At 48.3% G+C, this 19057-nt stretch overlaps 1 protein-coding gene across 2 annotated transcripts in view; it reads right to left on the bottom strand.

Moving 5' to 3' along the window:
• Window positions 1–19057, bottom strand: part of VWA5B1 (von Willebrand factor A domain containing 5B1) — a 254817-nt gene that overhangs the window by 12964 nt on the left and 222796 nt on the right. Inside the window, exons 15-16 of one of the 2 annotated variants that reach the window (XM_088466310.1) lie at window positions 12641–12881; window positions 3485–3790 (exon numbers count right to left, since the gene is read on the bottom strand). In XM_088466310.1, the coding sequence (XP_088322436.1) occupies window positions 3485–3790; window positions 12641–12881 (547 nt within the window). The remainder of the gene's footprint in view (window positions 1–3484; window positions 3791–12640; window positions 12882–19057) is intronic. The other variant, XM_088466311.1, reaches the window with a different exon arrangement.

Genomic DNA, 19057 nt, shown 5'->3' with positions numbered 1-19057 from the left:
CATTGGGGGAAAAAACGCAGAATTGTTGAATCATTTTTTTGATTTGCGATAGCTGATGTACGGGTCCCATTATATATACAGCGCCTGATGCAGAGGTGCGCATAGCGTCGTTACCGATTATTTCAGTCTGCGCATACTAGGGACGATGGTTACCGCTCTAAGGCGTGAATGAAATTGTGTGCAGGGAGATGCAGCTTTGGTGGACGTTTCTGGATGGTAACGGGGGTAGGGGGGGGTAGCCAGTTGCGGGTGTGTTGTGTCCAGCCACTGACACTGCGCTGACCCTAGCAGCCATGTTTAGATGGAGAATCTGTGCCTCTATAGGGCTTGTGCAATCTCCGATGGTGCGTCTTCATACACACAGCAACACATTAGCGCTGCAGCCGGTGGGTGTCTCCGTGAGAAGTTCATTGGCCGCAGAATTAGCATAAACACGCGGTCACAGCTGTAACTCCGCCCACCTCTGGATCAGGACCACGGTATATTATTATTAAGATTTGAGGCAGCCAATGACACATTGGAGGATTACGTTAAAGTAAATATACAGTCAGGTCCATAAATATTGGGACATTGACAGAATTTTCATATGTTGGCCTCTATTCACCACCACAATGGCTTTGAAATGAAACAAACAAGATGTGCTTTAACTGCAGACTTTCAGATTTAGTTTGAGGGTAATTACATCCAAATCAGGTGAACGGTGTAGGAATTACAACGGTTTCTATATGTGCCTCCCACTTTTTAAGGGGCTAAAAATAATGGGACAAACTAAACAATCCTAAATCTAACTTTCACTTTTTAATACTTTGTTGCAAATCCTTTGCAGGCAATTACAGCCTGAAGTCTGGAACGCATAGACATCACCAGACGCTGGGTTTCATCCCTGGTGATGCTCTGCCAGGCCTCTACTGCAAATGTCTTCAGTTCCTGCTTGTTCTTGGGGCATTTTCCCTTCAGTTTTGTCTTCATCAAGTGAAATGCATGCTCAATCGGATTCAGGTCAGGGGATTGACTTGGCCATTGCACAACATTCCACTTTTTAGCCTTAAAAAACTCTTTGGTTGCTTTTGCAGTATGCTTCGGGTCATTGTCCATCTGCACTGTGAAGCGCCGTCTAATGAGTTCTGAAGCATTTGACTGAATATGAGCATATAATATTGCCCGAAACACTTCAGAATTCATTCTGCTGCTTTTGTCAGCAGTCACATCATCAATAAATACAAGGGAACCAGTTCCATTGCCAGCCATACATGCCCAAGCCATGACACTACCACCACCATGCTTCACTGATGAGGTGGCATGTTTTGGATCATGAGCAGTTCCTTTCCTTCTCCATACTCTTCTCTTCCCATCACTCTGGTACAAGTTGATCTTTGTCTCATCTGTCCATAGGATGTTGTTCCAGAACTGTAATGGCTTTTTTAGATGTTGTTTGGCAAACTCTAATCTAGTCTTCCTGTTTTTGCGGCTCACCAATGGTCTACATCTTGTGGTAAACCCTCTATATTCATTCTTGTGAAGTCTTTGACACATATACACCTACCTCCTGGAGAGTGTTCTTGATTTGGCCAACTGTTGTGAAGGGGTTTTTCTTCACCAGGGAAATAATTCTTCTGTCATCCACCACAGTTGTTTTCCGTGGTCTTCCGGGTCTTTTGGTTTTGCTGAGCTCTCCGGTGCGTTCTTTCTTTTTAAGAATGTTCCAAACAGTTGATTTGGCCACACCTAATGTTTTTGCTATCTCTCTGATGGGTTGTTTTGATTTTTCAGCCTAATGATGGCTTGGCTTGCTTCACTGATAGTGACAGCTCTTTGGATCTCATATTGAGAGTCAACAGCAACTGATTCCAAATGCACATGTCACACCTAGAATCAAGTCCAGACCTTTTACCTGCTTAATTGATAATGAAATAACGAGGGAATAGCCCACACCTGTCCATGAAATAGCTTTTGAGTTGATAGTCCCATTACTTTTGGCGCCTTAAAAAGTGGGAGACACATATAGAAACCATTGTAATTCCTACACCGTTCACCTGATTTGGATGTAATTACCCTCAAATTAAATCTGAAAGTCTGCAGGTAAAGCACACCTTGCTTGTTTCATTTCAAAGCCATTGTGGTGGTGAATAGAGGCCAAAATATGAGAATTCTGTCAATGTCCCAATATTTGTGCACCTGACTGTAACTACGATAACATGGTCTCGTCTTTCTATTCGCTGGACCCTACCAGCTGCTGCTCGGTCACAAGGATGACATCCTACATTGTAAAACACGAATACTAAATAAAACAGTGATCATAAGATAATAAAAATGTAAATTCTGCCTAAATCATCCATAATATTGAATATGAATGTCTGACAGTGTATTCCTGGGCCTGTCTTCTGCACCTAGTCAGACCAGAGAACAGGGAACATGATGTTCCCCTGTCAGACCCTCTCTGCTATTGCACTGTATGTGGCTACAACCTAACATTCAGATGGGTAAGAGCTTATTAATGGCTGCACAATGGGGGTCCTGGCACAGGGAGATATGTAGATCTGCAGCTTCCCATTTATTTTCCATTTTTATTACGTCCCCATTTAACAGAAAAGCAGGGACTGCCTTGGGGGTGCAGGCCTGTCATAGTGGATTAGCCACACTCGCAAGCATGGTGCGACCACACCCGCTTCAGTGCCAGCAGAATCTATGGATGGGGCACTGAAAATCCCAAAGCGGGGTAGCCATACCCGCAATCTGTGGCCGCACATGGTCTTTGTACCGGGTCTCGAATTTCTAATGGTGGCCCCGGCCATGGGTACCCTAACAGCCGATGGAGCCAGAAGAGTTTGTGGGTGGGACTGCGCCATGGGGTGAAAGGCAGATGGTTTAATTAGCCGCAGCCTACGACACCCCGCTTCTGTGCTCCATACTTAAATATTAGGGAAATGGGTAGTGATGGGCATCAAAATAGTGGCAACATTGTCATCATTGCAACATGCAGCCATTGTAAGGTGACGATTCAACCTTCGATGGCTATTTAGTGCACATTTCCGAGTGTCCGCAGCTGAAGGGACATAACCGATCGTCCGATGAGCCCTTGGATAAAGGCAAAATCAAATGTAGAAGGCATTTTCATAGAATCAGGAACATTGATGGTTGCCATCTATCCGATAGCCATCTCTATAAGGAGGCCAACACGAGGCACAAATAGCCCTCGAGAGGTTCACCTGCTGCTTCATGACTTCCACCTCTATGATTGAAAGGTTATTTCTATCCACCAGTGACCAGCAAACAACGGATATAATTGGCGCCTGGTATTATCCTGGCATCATGACTGCAGGGCATGTAATTGCCCCACTCCATGTATATTTCAAGACGCTACAGGTGGGCAACTCAGTGTTATAGAAATCGGCCACAGCATTGGCATAAAGACGCAGACAAGTCAAAAGGTGAATCGGGCCCACTACACTGTACGATACTGGATAGGCATCGGCCTTCTCATTACCGTTCTCTATCTCGCACTCCCTCTCCGCAAGCTGCTCAAAGTCTCTGATGATGGACTTGGCTGCCAGGTGATGGGAGGTCTCATTCCACAGGTCGCTCTCGTCGTCCTCTCTGCTCTCACGCTCCCTGAACAGATCCTGGATATTAAAGGCGATTTCCCACTGCACGGGCTGGTTACACTTCAGGCCTCGGACAACAGCCTTGCACATGGAGTAGGAGTGGGGGGCCGGGCCCCTGATCTCAGGGCTCTGTTCCTGGGGCTCTGCTGCTGTTTCAGTTTCGAAGGTGAAGCACAGGTGATGGCAATCTATGGAAGAGACACGGACAGGGCAAATGACACCCTAATAGGTTACCCAGAAAACACACATTTCCAGATTTACAGCTTTTGGACATTATAAACACTTACAATGCATGTGGCCGAGTTATTCCCCAGAAGCCACCAGAGATTCATTTTCAACAGCAAATTTTTATCTGATAATTTGGTGAGGACGGCATCAGGTCTGCTCGTTACACCATATTATTAAATAAACATGAACAACTTGGACAGCATGGTTAGTGTAGTGGTCAGCATTACTGCCCCACAACCCTGAGGTCATGAATTCATACCCTGGGCAAGGCGCTATATGTGTAGAGTTTGCACGTTCTCCCTCTGTGTGTGTTATGGTAGTGGCTATAGAGTGTAAGCGCCACAGGGGAAGGGACTGAGATGAATGGCTACATATTCTTTGTAATGTAAAGTGGAATATGTCTGTGCTATATAAATAACTGGTAATAAAAATAAAATAGTTTGGGTGCAGTAACCTGTACCAGCCTATAGGGGACTTGCATATGGCATCTTACAATCATCAACAACTCTCTCCAAGGAGCAACAGGGGGAAAATTAATTTTCAAAATTGTGTATTCCCCTCCAAAGCTACCCATACACACTGCAATTTAGTCCTTCAGCCCAAACGAGCCCCAAACCCATGCATGCCAATTGCACCATGATTCCTGATTAGATGGCAAAAACCTGGCTGCTCAATCTCTCTAAATGGGCTGTCTGCTCGGAGGGGGCACTGAGCGACTGAGGAGGACATCTAGAAGGCTCAGGACAACAGACACAGATCCAGCCATCCGGTGGTCTGTCCAGATTTGCTGGCACAGTAAATCCCTGATTGATAAAACTTTCTAAAAGGACTTACTCAGCCTCTGCACCCCATGAAGAGGGTACCTCCTCCTGGGACTCCTTTCCTCCTCAATGTGCGTCCCACGGTAACATTTTGGACAGCAAAAATGAAGACCCCTCGTGCAGCTCTGGTCGCAGTAGAGAAAAACTTCCCCCTGAGCCAGGTTTTAAAACTGTTTTCACAGTGGAGTATAATTTTGCTGACCCCTCCCTACTATCATCAGGCCACCACTGTAGCCAAGCAACCTAATAGCCCTCGACTAAGGGCCCATCATACAAAGCGGGTTCCAGTCAATAGATCTACAGTAAAAAGATAGACAATGTCTAGATAGACACCCAATGGTAGACAGTCAATAGGTCAATAGGTCGACAGAGACAGTCGAAAGGGTCAAAAGTTTGACATTGAAATGGTCAACACAAGAATGGTTGACATATTTTTTTGTTTGTTTTTTTAGGGTTATGTGCTTACTGGAGGGTTAGGCTCTAGGAGGGACGGTTAGGGTTAGACACTTACCCAGATGGTTAGGCACTTACCGGACGGTTAGGGTTAGGCTCTAGGAGGGACAGTTTGGGTTAGGCACCAGGAGGGACGGTTAGGGTTAGGCACTTACCGGAGGGTTAGGGTTAGGCACCAGAAGGGACGGTTAGGGTTAGGCACTTACTGGGGGGGTTAGGCACCAGAAGTGACGGTTAGGGTTAGGCACTTACCCAGATGGTTAGGCACTTACCGGACGGTTAGGGTTAGGCTCTAGGAGGGACAGTTTGGGTTAGGCTCCAGGAGGGACGGTTAGGGTTAGGCACTTACTGGAGGGTTAGGCACCAGAAGGGACGGTTAGGGTTAGGCACTTACCGGAGTGTTAAGGTTAGGTTCTAGGAAGGACGGTTAGCGTTAGACACTTACCCAGATGGTTAGGCACTTACCGGACGGTTAGGGTTAGGCTCTAGGAGGGACAGTTTGGGTTAGGCTCCAGGAGGGACGGTTAGGGTTAGGCACTTACCGGAGGGTTAGGCACCAGAAGGGACGGTTAGGGTTAGGCACTTACCGGAGGGTTAGGCACCAGAAGGGACGTTTAGGGTTAGACACTTACCTAGATGGTTAGGCACTTACTGGATGGTTAGGGTTAGGCTCTAGGATGAACAGTTTGGGTTAGGCACCAGGAGGGACGGTTAGGGTTAGGCACTTACCGGAGGGTTAGGCGCCAGAAGGGACGGTTAGGGTTAGGCACTTACTGGGGGGGTTAGGCACCAGAAGGGATGGTTAGGGTTAGACACTTACCTAGATGGTTAGGCACTTACCGGACGGTTAGGGTTAGGCTCTAGGAGGGACAGTTTGGGTTAGGCTCCAGGAGGGACGGTTAGGGTTAGGCACTTACTGGAGGGTTAGGCACCAGAAGGGACGGTTAGGGTTAGGCACTTACCGGAGGGTTAGGCACCAGAAGGGACGTTTAGGGTTAGACACTTACCTAGATGGTTAGGCACTTACTGGATGGTTAGGGTTAGGCTCTAGGATGAACAGTTTGGGTTAGGCACCAGGAGGGACGGTTAGGGTTAGGCACTTACCGGAGGGTTAGGCGCCAGAAGGGACGGTTAGGGTTAGGCACTTACTGGGGGGGTTAGGCACCAGAAGGGATGGTTAGGGTTAGACACTTACCTAGATGGTTAGGCACTTACTGGATGGTTAGGGTTAGGCTCTAGGATGAACAGTTTGGGTTAGGCACCAGGAGGGATGGTTAGGGTTAGGCAATTACCGGAGGGTTAGCCACCAGAAGGGATGGTTAGGGTTAGGCACCTACAGGAGGGTTAGGGTTAGGCACCAAGAGGGACGCTTAGGGACCTACTGGAGGGTTAGGCACCAGGAGGGACGGTTAGAGTTAGGCACTTACCGGAGGGTTAGGGTTAGGCACCAGAAGGGATGGTTAGGGTTAGGCACTAGGAGGGAATGTTAGGGTTAGACACTTACTTTTGTCCCTGTCTACCTATTGGCTGTCTACAGATGTATCCTCTTCCATCTTTGCCGCTTTGACAGCAAACGTGTGCACACATCACGCCATGCGACTTGCTGCGCCTGCGTGTGCTACAGTACGCCAGGCCGCACCAGTGTTTGCACCATGCAATTCTATGGATCGTGGGTGGAAACGCAGCACGCTTACCCTGTCACGGGCACATGACTCGCTACATATGAGGCACAATTTGCCACATCAGCGCAAATATACAAGAAGACAGATCTGTACCATGTGGGGTCTATCTAGACCAGGGGTTCCCAAAAACGGTCCTCAAGGCACACTAACAGTCCAGGTTTTAAGGATAGCCAAACTTGAGCACAGGTGACTTCAGTTATTTTGATTTAACATCTGTGCTCAACCCTGGATATCACTAAAACCAGGACCGTTAGTGTGCCTTGAGGACCGTGGTTGGGAAACACTGATGTAGACATTGGCCCTCATTCAGAGCCACTCGCTAGCGGCAGTACGCTCGTTCCGAGCGATGTTCGCACATCTGCGCATGCGTACGGTTTTTAGTACGCATGCGCGAACCAGTCAGTGCGGCCGAAAATCATTTGTACGCAATATAGCGAGTGCCTGCTATTTTGAGTGACAGAATGAGGAGTATGTGGGTGGTAACAGGGGAAGGTGCTTGAAAACGGGGAGTGGAGATCCGATCGCAGGCGTGCTTAAAGGTCAAAACGGGCGTTTTATGGGTGTGCATAATTAATACAGCAGCGTCAATGACCACGTCACTTGGTTTTTTTAAACTCAGAACTGCTCGCAAAATAGCGGTTGAAAAAACCAACCACAAGAATAGCGAGCAGCTCATATCCTGTTCGATGTACTCGATTAATCTAATAAATAGCGGACATGACGTATGGTGCGAGCGGCCAGGGGGCGTTTTTATCAAATAAACGAGCGTATGTTTTGCTCGCTCGTTCAGACTTAGAGGTGTGAACAGACTGCAGTGTGCGAACGGATCATTTGAATAGCCGCCCCTTGTTTTTGAACGAACAAACGCAAATAGCGAACGGCTCTGAATGAGGGCCATTGTCTATCTTTTTACTGTAGATCTTTTACACCAAACCCAAACAAAGCAGCCGTGGGGATCCCCAGACGCAGAGCAAAAAGATACCAATATAAATGACCCCTCCCCTTTCCGCCTACAGGGTTGTGGGTAAGTCAATTCTAGCATATGGAAAACTGGCCTTTAATACAGTAAGGTAGATAATCATTTCCAAATACATTGAAAAAAGCTCCCGTTCCTATCGTATCTCACTTTCTGAATACACATCAATAGAAGGACACAACTGGATACATTTTACAGCCAAGAATAAGTTCAGTTTGCTAAAATGAAATGTATTATTTTTATTAGATTAATGTGATGTATTCTGCAGGTTGAGAGCGGTGTTACACATAGTGCGTCTGGTATGAATGAGCCCCCGGAGGACCTCTGAGCTCATTCATAATATTGTGAGTTAAATAATGGATGTCCGCATCGCAGCGGGGGACTTCCTATGTGCTTTTATTTATTTCTAATATTATCTGCTGAAATAACCGAACTTCTCTGAATAATAATGATGCCAAAAAAGGATTTTTTTTTTAACGTACTTTCTACCACTCAGTGACACTGGCTGCTCTCCCATACGCTGGGTACAGGGTCACTGAGAGCTGCTGTGCCTTCCTCTGCAGTATCCTTACCACCAGTGCGCCTGGTCTCCTTCTCCCCTCAGTAACACTGACTGCTCTCCCATACGCTGGGGGTACAGGGTCACTGAGAGCTGCTGTGCCTTCCCCTGCACTATCCTTACCACCAGTGCTCCTGGTCTCCTTCTCCCCCTCAGTGACTATAACACTGGCTTCTCTCCCATACGCTGGGTACAGGGTCACTGAGAGCTGCTGTGCCTTCCCCTGCACTATCCTTACCACCAGTGCTCCTGGTCTCCTTCTCCCCCTCAGTGACTATAACACTGGCTTCTCTCCCATACGCTGGGTACAGGGTCACTGAGAGCTGCTGTGCCTCCCCCTGCACTATCCTTACCACCAGTGCTCATGGTCTCCTCCTCCCCTCAGTGACTATGACACTGGCTGCTCACCCATACTCTGGGTACAGGGTCACTGAGAGCTGCTGTGCCTCCCCCTGCACTATCCTTACCACCAGTACTCCTGGTTTCCTTCTCCACTCAGTGACTATGACACTGGCTGCTCTCCCATACGCTGGGTACAGGGTCACTGAGAGCTGCTGTGCCTTCCACTGCACTATACTTACCACCAGTGCTCCTGGTCTCCTTCTCCCCTCAGTGACTATGACACTGGCTGCTCTCCCATACGCTGGGTACAGGGTCACTGAGAGCTGCTGTGCCTTCCACTGCACTATACTTACCACCAGTGCTCCTGGTCTCCTTCTCCCCTCAGTGACTATGACACTGGCTGCTCTCCCATACGCTGGGCACAGGGTCACTGAGAGCTGCTGTGTGTTCCCCTGCACTATACTTACCACCAGTGCTCCTGGTCTCCTTCTCCCCTCAGTGACTATGACACTGGCTGCTCTCCCATACGCTGGGCACAGGGTCACTGAGAGCTGCTGTGCCTTCCCCAGCTCTATCCTTACCACCAGTGCTCCTGTTTACTTCCCTCAGTGACTATGACACCGGCTGCTCTCCCATACGCTGGGTACAGGGTCACTGAGAGCTGCTGTGCCTTCCCCTGCACTATCCTTACCACCAGTGCTCCTGGTCTCCTTCTCCCCCTCAGTGACTATAACACTGGCTTCTCTCCCATATGCTGGGTACAGGGTCACTGAGAGCTGCTGTGCCTTCCCCTGCACTATCCTTACCACCAGTGCTCCTGGTCTCCTTCTCCCCCTCAGTGACTATAACACTGGCTTCTCTCCCATACGCTGGGTACAGGGTCACTGAGAGCTGCTGTGCCTTCCTCTGCACTATCCTTACCACCAGTGCTCCTGGTTTCCTTCTCCACTCAGTGACTATGACACTGGCTGCTCTCCCATACGCTGGGTACAGGGTCACTGAGAGCTGCTGTGCCTTCCACTGCACTATACTTACCACCAGTGCTCCTGGTCTCCTTCTCCCCTCAGTGACTATGACACTGGCTGCTCTCCCATACGCTGGGTACAGGGTCACTGAGAGCTGCTGTGCCTTCCACTGCACTATACTTACCACCAGTGCTCCTGGTCTCCTTCTCCCCTCAGTGACTATGACACTGGCTGCTCTCCCATACGCTGGGTACAGGGTCACTGAGAGCTGCTGTGCCTTCCACTGCACTATACTTACCACCAGTGCTCCTGGTCTCCTTCTCCCCTCAGTGACTATGACACTGGCTGCTCTCCCATACGCTGGGTACAGGGTCACTGAGAGCTGCTGTGTGTTTCCCTGCACTATCCTTACCACCAGTGCTCCTGGTCTCCTTCTCCCCTCAGTGACTATAACACTGGCTGCTCTCCTATACGCTGGGCACAGGGTCACTGAGAGCTGCTGTGCCTTCCCCAGCTCTATCCTTACCACCAGTGCTCCTGTTTACTTCCCTCAGTGACTATGACACTGGCTGCTCTCCCATACGCTGGGTACAGGGTCACAGAGAGCTGCTGTGCCTTCCCCTGCACTATCCTTACCACCAGTGCTCCTGTCTACTTCCCTCAGTGACTATGACACTGGCTGCTCACCCATACGCTGGGTACAGGGTCACTGAGAGCTGCTGTGCCATCCCCTGCACTATCCTTATCACCAGTGCTCCTGGTCTCATTCTCCCCTCAGTGACACTGGCTGCTCTCCCATACGCTGGGTACAGGATCACTGAGAGCTGCTGTGCCTTCCCCTGCACTATCCTTACCACCAGTGCTCCTGGTCTCCTCCTCCCCTCAGTGACTATGACACTGGCTGCTCTCCCATACACTGGGTACAGGGTCACTGAGAGCTGCTGTGCCTTCCCCTGCACTATCCTTACCACCAGTGCTCCTGGTCTCCTTCTCCCCCTCAGTGACTATAACACTGGCTTCTCTCCCATACGCTGGGTACAGGGTCACTGAGAGCTGCTGTGCCTTCCTCTGCACTATCCTTACCACCAGTGCTCCTGGTTTCCTTCTCCGCTCAGTGACTATGACACTGGCTGCTCTCCCATATGCTGGGTACAGGGTCACTGAGAGCTGCTGTGCCTTCCCCTGCACTATCCTTACCACCAGTGCTCCTGGTTTCCTTCTCCGCTCAGTGACTATGACACTGGCTGTTCTCCCATACGCTGGGTACAGGGTCACTGAGATCTACTGTCCCTTTCCCTGCACTATCCTTACCACCAGTGCTCCTGGTGTCCTCCTCCCCTCAGTGACTATGACACTGGCTGCTCTCCCATACGCTGGGTACAGGGTCACTGAGAGCTGCTGTGCCTTCCCCTGCACTATCCTTACCATGAGTGCTCCTGGTCTCCTTCTCCCCCTCAGTGACTGACACTGGCTGCTCACCCATACGCTGGGTACAGGGTCACTGAGAGCTGCTGTGCCTTCCCCTGCACTATCCTTACCACCAGTGCTCCAGGTCTCCTCCTCCCCTCAGTGACTATGACACTGGCTGCTCACCCATACGCTGGGTACAGGGTCACTGAGAGCTGCTGTGCCTTCCCCTGCACTATCCTTATCACCAGTGCTCCTGGTCTCATTCTCCCCTCAGTGACACTGGCTGCTCTCCCATACGCTGGGTACAGGATCACTGAGAGCTGCTGTGCCTTCCCCTGCACTATCCTTACCACCAGTGCTCCTGGTCTCCTCATCCCCTCAGTGACTATGACACTGGCTGCTCACCCATACGCTGGGTACAGGGTCACTGAGAGCTGCTGTGCCTCAATCTGCACTATCCTTACCACCAGTGCTCCTGGTCTCCTCCCCTCAGTGACACTGACACTGGCTGCTCTCCCATACGCTGGGTACAGGGTCACTGAGAGCTGCTATGCCTTCCCCTGCACTATCCTTTCCACCAGTGCTCCTGGTCTCCTCCTCCCCTCAGTGACTATGACACTGGCTGCTCACCCATACGCTGGGTACAGGGTCACTGAGAGCTGCTGTGCCTCCCCCTGCACTATCCTTACCACCAGTACTCCTGGTCAACTCCTCCCCTCAGTGACACTGACTGCTCTCCCATACGCTGGGTACAGTGTCACTGAGAGCCGCTGTGCCTCCCCCTGCACTATCCTTACCACCAGTACTCCTGGTCAACTCCTCCCCTCAGTGACACTGACACTGGCTGCTCTCCCATATGCTGGGTACAGGGTCACTGAGAGCTGCTGTGCCTTCCCCTGCACTATCCTTACCACCAGTGCTCCTGGTCTCCTCCTCCCCTCGGTGACTATGACACTGGCTGCTCTCCCATACGCTGGGTACAGGGTCACTGAGAGCTGCTGTGCCTTCCCCTGCACTATCCTTACCACCAGTGCTCCTGGTCTCCTCATCCCCTCAGTGACTATGACACTGGCTGCTCGCCCATACGCTGGGTACAGGGTCACTGAGAGCTGCTTTGCCTTCCCCTGCTCTGTCCTTACCACCAGTGCTCCTGGTCTCCTCCTCCCCTCAGTGACTATGACACTGGCTGCTCTCCCATACGCTGGGTACAGGGTCACTAACTGACAGTGGCTGCTTGCCCATACATTGAGTTCAGGACTGAGAGCTGCTGTGCGTTGCCTTGTGAATCACCACTGCCTGCTGACTCTAGCTCCAGCGAGTTGCACAAAGGAAGTCCACACGGTATAGTTAGGACTGGTGAACGCAGATGCCACCAAAAAGTCATAAGGAGACATTTAAACACGTGCAGCCGGCATTTACCCTGTTTCTGCTTTGGTACATTATACAATGATGTCCTTAGATCTCTTCCAAAATCAGTGGGGAAAATCGCTGAGATGCAATCTAAGGGGGCATTCCTAGGGTCTTTCATGTCTTAGATGCATTAAAACCTAAAAATAACTTTTGTTTTTCCCAAACCACCCTCATACACAGATGAACATTGACCTTTGAAGATGGTCTCACCCAGATCCCCCGGACTGCTGAAAGGCTGACTGTCAGTGGAGGATTTCAGAGAGAGAGTGGCCTCCGGCTGGGTGAAGGAACTTCCTTGTAGACCCTCATGTGTCAGTGGGGTTTCCCCATCATGGCAGAATGAGAGACAGCTCTGCTGGAGAAGAGAGGGACGCCTTGCCCCGGCACCCCTAATCTTTGTGGTGCTGACGAATGGACTGACGGACAATGACGACTGATGGAATCCAGAAAATGGGTGGTGTATGGACGGTGGGTGAATGGATTGATGGATTATGGGTGGATGGATGGTGGGTGGATAGTGTGTGGGTGGATGGATGGAAGGGAGAAAAAAGATGGAGGACCATTACAATATTATAATTACTGGTGGACGTCTAATATCACATTTCAGATAGCAAGACATCACTAATCAAATACCCTGGATTAACCATAAAGGGGACGTCTGTCCTCGGTAAAATATCAACCGGGCATTTACCACACCAGACAAAAAATGTTCAAAAATAATGTTACTAAAAAAAAAAACTATCAACCATTGGGGAGATCCAGCTGCCTAAATCACGACGTCTGGGTCAGGAGAGGTGGCGGAGCTTGAGCGGGGTCTGTAGGAGGAGAACCACCGCCAGGAGATGGCGTTCCCATATTGTGATATCACATTTTAAAATGTTTCTCTGGTGTGGTAAAATAAAATAAAAAATGGTGACAGCAATGTTCCCTTTTTGGCTATCCTTTTTCATTTCCAAATTGCTTGGTGATAATAGGAAATCTTTACAGGGATTTAACATCATCTAAAATATTAAATGAACCTGTACGCGGCACCAATTATCCATAAACAGCTAGGACAGTAAGAAAGACATATTTGTTAATGAATCGTTCATAGACATGCCAAGGTCCTGCACCAGTAATTATAAATATAATGGATAGATCAGGGTAAACATTTGGATTTTTTTTTGCACCCTATAATCTGTAGCTTTCGAAAGGGGTCTACGCTGAAAAAAATCCTCAGTTTACGGTTGCTCTAACCATTATCCTGCTTATTGCTCAGTCATAGCCAGGTATTAACTCAGCCTTTACCAGCCCAGAACGGAGCAAAATCCACAGAGAACATTCCATAGACGACATCAGGGTTTGCTCTAGAATTTTTCAGATGTACAAGAAACATTTCTAATTATAAAATGTAATTTACAGTAAATTATGGAAATATACAATCCGATTATTGTGCCATAATCGCGGGGACGTTAATGGTGCATGTGGCATACAGTACTGAGACGTACCGGCTTCTATAGGACGTTGTGTTTTTTCTTAGCCATTGCTGACCTGGTATATGACAAGTGCCTCATTAGCAGTCGTAGTTTTAAACTACTTAGGGTCTCATTCAGAGCCACTCGTAAGCGGCCGCTCGTTCGCACCGAGCGATGTTCGCACATCTACGCATGCGTATGGGTTTTAGTGCGCATGCGCGAACCAGTCAGTGCGGTCGAAAATCGTGTGCTCGCAAAATAGCGAATGCCTGCTAATTTGAGTGACAGAATGAGGCGTTTGTGGGTAGTAACAGGGGAAGGTGCTTGAAAACGGGGAGTGGAGATCAGAACGCAGGCGTGCCAAAAGGTCAAAACGGGCGTTTAATGGGAGTGCATAATTAACAAAGCAGCGTCATCGACCACGTCACTTGGTTGTTTTTTAGTCTGAACTGCTCGCATTATTGCGGTAGGAAAATCCAACCACAAGAATAGCGAGCAGTTCACACACCGTTCGATGTACTCGATTAATCTAATAAATAGCGGACATGACGTATGATGCGAGCGGCCAGGGGGCGTTTTTTTCCAAATAACGACCGCATGTTTTGTTCGCTCGTTCAGACATGGAGGTGTCAACAGACCACAAAGAGCGAACGGTCAATTTAAATAGCCACCCCCTTTTTCTGAACGAGCGAGCGCAAATAGCGTCCGGCTCTGAATCAGATCCTTAGTTCTCCAAAATATTTTGCCACCTACACACTCCACCCCTTTTTTGCCTAAACTCCTCCCATTTTTCTCCCACATTTCACCCTTCATTTTCTAGTGCACGTCAAAGAATTATGCAAAAATGTTTGGCCCCAGTTTTCCGGCTTTTCTTCTGTGTTCCGGTGGAAAAATAAGCGTTTATAAAAGTTGTTTCTCGACTCCATGTTTATTTCAGCCCAACCCATCATTTCAGTCTGATCGCTTTAAGCTCTATCTCCATTCACCAGAACGAGTGTCTGTCTGATACAATGTAACTATTGTGCATTGGTGACATTGTGACAACAGCTGTCAGCAAAACCGTTAACCCCTCAGTGCCGCAGGGAAGCTGATGGCTCCAAATTCTGATTTGTCACATAAGGAAACAGAAATAATAATCAAAATACTTGAAATATCAACTTATTATCAGTTGAGGGATATTAATTAATTTTTTTTTAACATAAAGAATAATAGTGGGTATCTCTGCAAGTGCCAATGAACTAAATACAACAAGAAGATAAAAATCAGCCATATAGAAGGAAAGCACTGCAATGTACAATGTGTACATACAGAACGCAAGGTGGTAGCACCTGTATACACCCAATATTTAGTGCCCATAAGACCATACCATCATAATAGAATAATCACCTTCTCGTAGAAATTAGAAATTAAATGTAAAAAATAAATAAATAAAATAAAGCTGACATAAAATGTAATATTGTTTATATTTTGCATTTTATATCTATATAAAGATAGAAAAATATGTGAACAGTTGTATTGCTCTATACGGTGTAAAAAAATTGAAACAGGTCATTTATAAAAGTTTTTTTGCAATGTCACATGGTTATTTTTGCACAAACAGGCAGCCTCGCTAACTTCAGATCAGCGCGCCTAGTCTTGGCGCTGAAGTGGAACACGAGATTTAATTTTGCGTGATGATGAATGATGACCTAGTATACCACACCCCCTCAGATGTGCCAGGAATTAAACCTCTTTTAAATCTTTTTTCTAAATTAGATGCATTTCGCGCCTTCCACTTGTACATTTGTGTAAAAGCGCTTTTTTAGGTGCCCTCAGGACAAAGTGATATAAACTGCAAAACAAAACAAAAGTGTTAGATGTAATAGTGTCAGTCTCACTCTCGGGGCTAATTTCAGACATACAAGATTAGAAGTAGCCACAGCTGGATGTATTGAAGACGGAGGTATTACAGGGCTGGCAGGACGGACATTGAAGTGATGCTTTTATCGTTTTCACCACTTGCAGGTGGACCCGCAAAGATAGATGTGAAATGATTTTCAGAGGGGGGTTCCAAGAGCAAAGTAGCGGGTACGGACCTTACTGACGCGATTTGTGGGTGGGTGATGTACTCTCTTAGCAGTCTGGCAGAATTCCCCAAAAATGTAGGAATCTTCTGGACATTTTGGGAGAGTAATCAAGCATGCAGAAACAAAGCAAACTGATGCCATTTTGTGGAATGCAAATGGCTGCCTGTCCCCCCCCCCCACACACACACACACACACCGCATGGCAGGAATGGGGAATACGCACCAACATGGGAGCATGAAAGCAGAGAGTAGGGGCTATGCAGGCGTGCGCATTTCAATGACATCGAAGGAGAGAACATTTTATGTTACAAGGGACAAAGGGCCTGATTCAGAGTTGGGAATAGAGGGCCTGATTGAGACCCGGTCGCAAGTGCTGAGCTCTCGCAACCGGGTCGATGGTGGCCCACTGGGCATGTGCACGACGGAGCCGGCTCCGTCGTGCGCATGCGCGAGACCCGGATAGCGACAGGCACTCTGTCGCTCCGGGTCTCGCAACAAAGGGGGCGAGCTGTCGATGGTAAGTTACAGCTCGCCCCCTTTGGTAGGTGGGCGGGGGAGTGGCCAGGCAAACGGAGGCGTTCCCGAAGGAACGCCTACCGTTTGGGGGCGGCCCCACTGACATCACAAGTGATGTCAGTGGGAGAGCTTCCGGCTCAATTTGAGCCGAAAGCTCTCTGGGGCTTGCGGCCACGAGACCCTACCACAAGGGTCTCATCGCAAGCCCGATGGACGCGATGGTCTTGACCATCGCGACCATCATCATGGCCGCTCGCTATAGCTGTGGGTGGTCACCCACAGCTATGCGAGCGGCCAGGATGCCGTTCTAAAAAAAAAAAACCTGGCCCTGATTCAGAGCGAGCGCTCTGTCAGAGCGTTTGGCTCTGAATCAGGCCCCCTGTCCTCAAGGCAGTAACAGTCATAGGCAAACGCAGGGGGGGTTTCCATCTGCCTGGAAACCCCCCTCCCCAGCACACATCATGACCACAATAGAAATAGTAACTAGTAGAATGTTACTAGCGCTGCATGTTCTTCTCAGTATAACAAATGAAATGATTAGCAACATCTGTGGATCTTTTAACATGTGTCAGTTGGTAATAAATATACCTGTGCACCAACTAGGAGATCTGGAAAACATGCACTGTTAGGGGTCCACTGCTATAGACCATTAATAGGGTTAATTATTAATACTGTATAATAATACACTATCCAGTACGTAAGGAGACCAATATGTACATGTGTGTCTAGGGCAGTGCTAGGTTCTTCTGCTGCTCACCCAGACCCCCCGACTTGCTCCAATGCTCGGGAATGGTGCCCACATCTAACATAAATACATTCAGCTCAGGCAGGATGGCCGTACTGCCACATCTAATGGCTCACTGTGATCACTGGTCCTGTATATGCTGGATATATAACACACAATACACTATGTATGACACATATAATGGGTTACTGTGATCGCTGGTCCTGTATATGCTGGAATTATGACACACAATACACTATGTATGACACATATAATGGGTTACTGTGATCACTGGTCCTGTATATGCTGGAATTATGCTACACAATATACTTTGTATGTAACATATTAAAGCTGGATAAGTACTAATTCTGCCCTCTTCAATGAACTGGCCACACCTGTGCTCAAGCATGGATATTCTTAAAACATGGACGGTTAGGGTGGCTTGAGGACCAAGTTTGGGAACTTCTGGTCTAGGGCATTTCCCTAGTTTCTATGATAGTGCTAGTAGGGCTGCTTTGCATAGGTCCTTATTCAGTATAGTATGATTGTTTGACTTCCCTTCCCCACAATACCTTTGTCTCATCACTCATCAATTCTGCCTATCTGTGTAGTGGATGTGAGCTGTCAAAAAAGCAGCAGATAACCCACCTAGTTTACTCATTGCCTGATGCAGGGGTGCACGCAGTACCGATTTTCACGTAATCGACTATTTCCTATTGCCCATGCACAAAATTATTCTGGCAACCTCTAGGAAGCCTGTGTTACTCTGTGTGTATGCATAATGCGCTGTTACGTACGGGACCACTGGTATCAAATCTGGCGAAGGGAAAACTAAGGGTGGTGACTGGGAGCTGGCCTGAAGTGAGCGTAAAATAATCTGTTGCGCTGGCGTGCTATGGGAGTGTCGCGGGTGGTGAAAGCTTCTGCATTCTCAGACGCACAGCCGCAGGCACAGAGACCACGGTTAGATGGAGTTCAGACTGAGACACTGCATCTGCCGTAGGCGGAGGCGACGTTGCAGAAATGGCGGATTGTTCAGAACCACCAGCGGTGTTGCAGCATGTACGGGAAATTAAAGTGGGCGTCGCAGGGCTTGCACATTCCAGCGCATGATAGTACAGCAGGGGAAGGCTGAAACAAGCATTTGAATATTATCGCTTCTGAATTAGTCAGCGCTAAAGGCCCCCATACATCAGCAATTGATTGCAGCAATCGTGCAATTTGCAATCGATTGTGCCTAAAAATCTCTCCCTTTATCAAACGATTGCAGATTGCAGAATTGCCACAATCGATTGAAAAAGGGAAAGATTTTTAGACACAATCGATTGCTAATTGCACGATTGCTGCAATCAATTGCTGATGTATGGGGGCCTTAAGGGGGAAGATAGATAATCCCCTGTGCTGGAATCAATTAGACAGTTAACATTTTTGAGGTCACCGTCCCTTTCAGAAACTTCCAAGTCTTTCCATGTTTGGCGCTGATACCCGCATGGGTGAACGCAGAGGATATTGTAGCAAAGTGTATAGCTTTTTAAATATGGATCATTTTAAACTTGTGACTCGGGCTGTGGTTGTTGGGTCTGTTTCCCCATCATTTTCCATCTGTTTTGGGGCCTTGGCACCGCCCCCTGAACTGCAAGCCGACATTATTTTGGATACTTAGTGCCAGGCAGTGCTGGGGTTGTTTCCTGAGACGGTCTCTCCCGCTGGAATAATTGGCACTGACGCATTTGCTAATTATAAAAGACACTTCGATATGAAGTTAGGAAGTATTTTGCCACAGGCGGTTGTGTCAGCAGCTCTGCTGAGGAATTCAGGATGAAACCATTGATAAGTGAATCATGCAACA

Source organism: Taudactylus pleione, unplaced genomic scaffold, assembly GCF_031769625.1.
Source record: "Taudactylus pleione unplaced genomic scaffold, aTauple2 ptg002751l, whole genome shotgun sequence".
NCBI lineage: Eukaryota > Metazoa > Chordata > Amphibia > Anura > Myobatrachidae > Taudactylus > Taudactylus pleione.
Note: the sequence above shows the minus strand (reverse complement) of the source record. Positions and strands in the feature narration are given on the sequence as shown.